This window comes from Ruditapes philippinarum, unplaced genomic scaffold (assembly GCF_026571515.1).
Source record: "Ruditapes philippinarum isolate M1 unplaced genomic scaffold, ASM2657151v2 ctg19710_1_1_1_1, whole genome shotgun sequence".
Classification (NCBI taxonomy): domain Eukaryota; kingdom Metazoa; phylum Mollusca; class Bivalvia; order Venerida; family Veneridae; genus Ruditapes; species Ruditapes philippinarum.
Window position 1 is genome coordinate 1 of NW_026854399.1, and position 7,500 is coordinate 7,500.

The window sequence follows — 7,500 nt, forward strand, 5'->3', positions numbered from 1 at the left end:
CCCTTTTTAAGTCATCAGTGATCTATTAAGTTATCAGTTACCTTTTAAGAAATCAATATATTTGGAGTATTATTCAACTTGGATATTAAGTGAATTATTGGAGCTTGGATTTTAAAATAAATTATTCTCGTGGATTTTATTGTGGGAATTTATTCTAAAGTGTTCTTGGATTTAACTTGGATTTAACTGTGCTATTAAAAAGGATCATTCCAGGATCAGACTAGACATTTGTAATTTTCATTTTCATTTGGACTTCAGGTATTTGTTAACATAATTTGTTATTTTATTTTTCTTTAATAATTTTTCTGTAATAAATTTGTTATTGTTACAAGTTTGTTGCTGGCTTTTCTTTCTCGTTACGCCTGGCTCGTAACAATATGAAGTGTACAGCACAAAAAGTCGAACTGCGGATGCAACTTAATTCAACCGGTGGCCCATGGCCAGTATAATTTAGTTTCTGTTTTTCTCTATTTAAGAGATCAGAAGAATATGTTTATCTATGTCTACATGCAATCAGGAATTTTATGTTACATGGCAAAATTATTCAACATTTTTAGGCATAAAGCTGAAAGCAAAATGCAGATTAGTCAATGTCTGTCAACACAAAAAGGTGTCAAAGGTCAGATTAAAATATGAAAATGTATTCACAGGAAATTGAGAAGATTTTTTAAGAAGATTTTTTAGGTATTAAGGAATGTGAATATAATTTAGTGACAATAGCACATTCTTTTTAATTTTTATCATTTCAAATTTTGTGTTTTCACACCTTTTTGTACTTAATGCTTGGCCATGTTTTATTATTATAATAATACTCTATATTGTTTTATATCATAATTGAATTGGACGTGAGCCTTGTCATGATTTCACAGATTTGAAAAAAAAGATTTTATTGTCAGATTAAGCAATGATTTAATGATGCAGGCTTACTGTTTTAAGCATAAATGATCTTCAGCTATTGGTAAAAATAACCTTTAGTGATATAGCAATTTCCCTAACAGACAATAAATAGGAAATAATTTATAATTTGTCTTTTGAATCATGAATGCTGAAAGAGTAAGTTAATGCCTATAAATAACAAAAAAGCCAATGAATGGAAAATAAGCATAAACATCAGCTAGCTTTTATCAAACATTGAAAAAATTACCTCCTCCACCTCCAAACTGCAAAGGGACATTTCCATAATGTTATAATATTATAAAAGTAATGCCACCAATTCTGTTTGTTATTATTTTTTATTTTTTTTACAAATGTACGTATTTCAAGCAAAATAGTACAAGTAAATAAATTACCTCCATATGTGCAGCTCTTTCGTTCAGCCTTGCTGTCACTCTTTCCCTGTCTGACTGTGACAATCTTTCTGGTCTACCTGTGCCTCTGCCAGCACCTCCCCTTCCCCGCCCACTACATGTTCCTCTCCCTCTGCTCCTACCCCTGGCTCTTCCTCTCCTTCCACCCCTAAGAAATTCAAAGTAATTTTATTTGAGTTATTATGGTTATATCATATACAGGCTTAGCTAAGTGAATAAATGTGTATGCCAAATTATTATGGGTATATTGGCATGCCATCATAGAATTTTCTTGTAAACAAAGTTATTTCAAAGGTGTTTTATGTGTATTTTTCAGGCTTGGCAGCCAGCAGCAAATAAATAAAAAAAAGTAGGAAAAAACTAGAAATGAGTATTTCAGAAAACTAAAATAAATACCCATTCAACAGAATATCTATACCTGACTTGTCTATTCTCTTATTACAGTGACTGATATTTGTTTGTGTGTGTTGGACTTAAGATTGGAAAAAAGCTTAAATATAAAACTAAAACAAATAGTAATAATGGTGTTGTATACATAAACTAAGCAATAAAACAATGTTACCACACTATAATAGATAAGTTTTGGATAAATTATTGATACTCTAACCTAAAAGAAGGGGACCGTAAAAGAAGTATATGAATATGGAAGAACAGAAATTACTTGCCAAAATATCAAAATTCCATGTTTTGATTTCAAACTTTTATTGTTACACTGTCAACATTGTATCTCACAATATAAAATTCATGGGAAAACTTTCCATAATTAAGTGGTTAACTATTTAGATCTTATATCAATAAAACCTTAGGCTGCTGGCAGCCACTTAATAAATCCATGTGCAAACCAAGATGAAGTGGCAAATATGATGGTCTGCAGTGTTCACTTTAATTTTCATTTTTGAAATTTTCCCTAAAAATGTTAATGGTTCAGTCGAGATTGGATGACAAGTTCATTTAAGATATTCATTGTGCTAAGGAAATACCATTTATGTCAAACAGACAATTTATGGAAATATACATTTTAACAAAATTATATTGATAAACTCCTGACTAAATTGAAAGTAAAACTGGAAGAAAATAAGTAAATAAACATAGGAAATGAAACAACTCGATATTATCCAATTTTTTCAGATCTTATAATTGTGCTCTGCTGTGATACAAAGGGAGTGATTACAAAAGATATTGAAATTGTGCTATTATATTACAATCTCATTATCATAACATTTCCTTCATTTTACTACCTGACAAACATAAATGAGTGATAATGTTTATATGAATAGTCCCACCCACACTATTAATCTTGAGAATTTACATATTTATAATTTTCAAGCACAATTTGTCAATTAACTATCACTTCATAACTAGCTTAAGTGTTTTATATTGTAAGTTCAAATAGAAGCCAATTGCATTTCCCCCTTACATTAACTTTATTTGCCTCAAGCATACATGTTATAATTTCATCCAGGACCTGTTCATTTTTAAGTATATTTTCATACAAAATTTATCAGTTTTTAAGGGCATCTTAGAAATTTCACAAATTCCTGGACTCTAAGCACTTTATAAGACTGTTCAAACTCTGAAACTCTGATTGAGTAATATTCAGTGATAGTAAAAAAAACAAGAACTTGAAATACATGTATTACCTTGAAGATTGAAGTTCTTGGGTGTCTGCGCTTACCTGAAATAATAAAAAAAAACAGTCATTAGTTTTAATTCCTAATGAATATCTATATATCAATAAGGTTTATGTCAACCATCAGTTAGATTTGCTAACAAAAAATAATTTATAACATACTAGTATAATTAGTCAATTTTCAAAATTAAAAAAAAAATTATTAATATAATAAATGTTTTATATAATAAGTTGCAAGATAAGAGAAGACACTAAACACATATATTATTGCATGGTCTAGAACTATTCACTGTTGGGATGAAAGAATGTTAAAGCTTCCGGATAGCTCAATTTGTAAACTTCCAAACGGTTTTACAGTTACAAGCCCGAATATTACTCTCATCCTGAGACATTTAGCACCCACTGTCGGGCGGAGAGCTTTATGAAAATCGCTCTGTAACCCTAAGAAATATAAAGACAAATCTCAATAAAGCAGAAGAACATGTCACAGTCTTGATCTGTTCACTGGTTTGGTGTAAAATTTGTAAGTTGCTGGATAGCTCAGTTGGAAGAGCTGTGGAACTGTATTCTGTTCCAAGTCAGGCTGCACATTGTCACCATGTGGCAATTAATCACATTTATGTTTAATTACTGTACAATTGACATGTGAAATAATAAAAAAATACATAATTGAGCCGTGTCACGACAAAACCAACATAATGGGTTTGCGACCAGCATGGATCCAGACCAGCCTGTGCATCCGCGCAGTCTGATCAGGATCCATGCTGATCGCTTACAGACCCTATAACAAGTTAAGAAACTGATAGCAAACAGGATGGATCCTGATCAGACTGCGCGGATGTGCAGGCTGGTCTGGATCATTGCTGGTCACAAACCCATTATGTTGGCTTTGTTGTGACACGGCTCATATATGTATAATATCTATGATTGAAAAAATTTTACAAATTTTGTCCTCAGCATATTCTATTCTAGCATGCTTGCTTTAGAAGTTTTGATATTTAAGTACAAACACCTTTTCCACAAATAAACCATATATATGTTGATGTTAATATCTGTGTATTATTTCAATTTGTAATTCATTTCATTCAAATGATTTCCATCTTATTCATTTTTGTCCTGAATAGAATCTAGCAGAAATTGTTAAATTATTTTGGGATGTTATATATACATGTATACCGACAATAAATAAATTTTGATATATACATGAATTTTGATTTATTTGGGAAAATAGCATCGCAACTTCTTCGTGGAATTAAGTAAAAATTCTAACACAAAACAAAAAAAAACAAAGAACTCTGTTTAAATCATTGTTTTTATATACATAAAAACTCGCTGCTGTGCGTACTATATTTTTTCTAGTAAATATTATTATTCCCCACGGGACCCTCTTCATTTTAAATTACTCAATTTCCGCTATTATTTACATGGAGAATATCGAAATACTGCTAATCCTGGTCATATTTATTACTTAAATGGTTTGCAATCGTACTACAGGTCAGGTTAATCTTTAAAAAGAAAAATAAATGTAAAATTATGAAAATAACCTACTGTGCTTGATGAGCTGCTGTCTTCGGCATCCATGTTTGTTTTGGTCTATTTTAAGAATGGGTCACGTGACCGATCATGTGTTACTGATGACGTAGCTATGTGTTATATTTAGAAAAACTGAGCGAGCGTTGAAGTTTTTTCATCATTTAATTTTGTGTATTATTTACCAATTTTGATTTTTTTTTTCGTAAAATCATTGCATTTACCATCAAATGAAACATTTTTGATGTTTTCTGTAATTTTTTACATAACATACAGGATCTTTAAAGTTTATTAGTACATGCATACAAAATTATATTGGTCGCTAAGCTGGTTAAAATTTAATTATGTAAAAACGAACTAATAAACTTTAACCTATACCTAGTGTAAGTCCGTGCTGTTCTACATAAATTGGAACTTTCAACGGGAACTAGTACGCACTTAGTGTCAAGCTTTATTTGGCTTCTTTTATTTTCCCTGTTTTACTTCGAGACTATTTTGACGATCTCTGTTCTATGAAACGCTATTGAAAATAGGTTGCCATGAACGGAATTTGATATAGAATCTACTAGTTTTCGTCTATGCAGGTTTTACAAATACGGCATTTTCATGTAATAACACATATAGCTTGACTCTAAATACAAATGTAAGCACTGACAACTGAAGGGAGCAAAGCTGAATATAACACAAATAAACCGAGGTTTGTCAGACACGTCTTATATAATACTGCAGTAACTAACATTAGAAAACATTGAGTACCATGTTTTAAACTTTGAATTATTTAAGTTATAATTAAATGAACAAGAATAAGACAATATAAATGCTTAAACTACGACATTGAAACTCATTTTTAGTAATATGTAGCAAACAGATGTTTCTTTTTAAATTTGATGTCATGTTCAAGTGAAGATAACTCATAATGTTGCATACATAATACTATTGCCTTTTGTTATCACGTTATGCTGTATGCGAATATTTTAAATGCACATGTACTTGTGTGTATGCTTTATATGCTACAGGGACACATATGTCTTGGTTTCTAACAACACCATGAATATAAAATGAGCGTTTCATTTAGTGATTTAAACATATTGCTGACTATGTCTAGATGCTGATATTTAGAAAACATACACTACTTTTTCATCAGAATATAATGAATAATAGGCTGTTCATTCTTTACATGGCGACAAAGAATGTGAATGTCGTGATTGTCTATCCGCCATCCACCTGTGCCATTTTTTAAAAAGTTTTTTCCAGTTCTGAAAAAATATCGCAAACTTATGTTTTACTAATTTAATACTTTATCTGGTGACCCCTCATAGCGCCGATTTCTGGACGTTTCGATGACGACGTTATCGTATAGGTAAATGTTGTAACTTGGAACGTTGAATAAAAAATGCATTCCCAATTACTGTATAATCAAAAAATCTCCCATGACCTAATCCTTATATGCTGATTGTTTTTGTTGAACATCACTTAAAATGATAAGCCAAACTCAATTAAGCCTTAAACATTAATAACACACCGAGAATGAAAAATATATCAATAACATTTTTTATACAGAATATCAACATGTAGCACGATTCTATTAATGCAATATTTAAGTTCAACATTTTGTATGCCCCTAATATTGAATCATATTTAGCATTTAATAGGATTTTGAAAACAGGTTTATATGACAGAAAATGTCAAGGAAATATATATTTAATATGCTTATTTAAGTTAAAATAGAAAAGCTGTATGCTAAGCAGTCAGTTATCATTTTTGTTAGTTTTTTAATACAGAAAGCCCCCCCCCCCTATCTCCGACCTCTACAGCTAATATTACCACCCAGGTATCATACCCATACAAGTCAGTGGTCCGAGAACCATTACAGTCACACGCAGCACCTTGTAAGTGCCAGTACCTGCCATACATCATCAGACGCAGTTTTCCTATTTGCAAAAATGTGCCTTGGCCTTTTATCATGCTGATTATGTAGATAAACTTGCTTTGAACTTGAAATATTAGGAGGTTAAGAAGTATACTAATGAGTGTAATCAAAGTATTAGAATCGAACAGTGATTTATGTATTGTCTAGTCGGACTGAAAGCACGTACTGGCTTAACTTGCTTTACTCTAGTGGTATAGGCAGGTCATTATTGCTTCTAGCAGTTCAAAGTTAACATTTTAACGCATAAGCATATTGTGCAAAATTGCCGTTTTCATTGAAAAGCCTCTTGTTACAAGTTCAAAGTAAAATAAATACTATATATTTGTGTGTTTTTTATAATTTATGCATGTGTATCATACGTGTAAGCAGATAAACGATTAATATGAACACAATAATACAATTTCAATCATATTGGGCTGTGGTAACATCGTAAAATTTAAGACAGTCTGCCAAAATCATTGACTACTTGACCCAGATTATTATCTTGTTAAAATTTGAGCATATTTAAAATGAAGAATGGAAGTAACAATGTAATCTTACTATTACGTTTGAATGACCGTGACATACTCGAGCATGACTCGGATGACTGAGTTAAAGAAAATATCTTTGTTATTTTCAATGATTTTATCTTTCATTTTATCTTTGATCTCATGTATTCAAATCAACACTGATGTACTCTCATTTTTCAGTGACTAACGGCGAACGGGGAATCATTTGGGGAATCATTTATATATATCGAACACATTTTTAACTCCAATAAAATGATAGAAAGTGAGATAATCATATTTTGAAAATACGGTATGTGCAACGTGTGAAGATAATGTAGACACACCGTATATTTCATATCAATATAATCTAGTCTAATTAAATGCAAAGTTGGAGTTTTCTGCCGAATTCTCATTTAATTTACAAGCCTTGTTCTTAGAACCTCTTGCCGTACAATTAACACTCCTTTTATCATTTGTTTATGCCATTGGTAACTGAAAAAGACGCTACAAAAATGTTGAATTAAATATAGAGGACGAACGTAAGTTAAAATCATTTATCAAGACACAAGTATTTCTCAAACTTGGTCATGCGAACAGTCATTGATTAAAAGGCGA

The 7,500-nt window shown here is 31.1% G+C and overlaps 1 protein-coding gene across 1 annotated transcript; it reads right to left on the bottom strand.

Annotated features, from left to right (window-relative positions):
- Positions 1-381: 381 nt before the first annotated feature.
- LOC132740044 (aly/REF export factor 2-like) lies at positions 382-4,713 on the bottom strand. Its single transcript, XM_060727899.1, has 3 exons — positions 4,486-4,713; positions 2,948-2,982; positions 382-1,455 (listed from the first exon to the last, which is right to left on the bottom strand). Exons 1-3 carry the CDS (start codon positions 4,516-4,518, stop codon positions 1,242-1,244), a joined length of 282 nt encoding a protein of 93 aa, XP_060583882.1. The 5' UTR covers positions 4,519-4,713; the 3' UTR covers positions 382-1,241.
- Between the last annotated feature and the right edge of the window lie 2,787 nt (positions 4,714-7,500).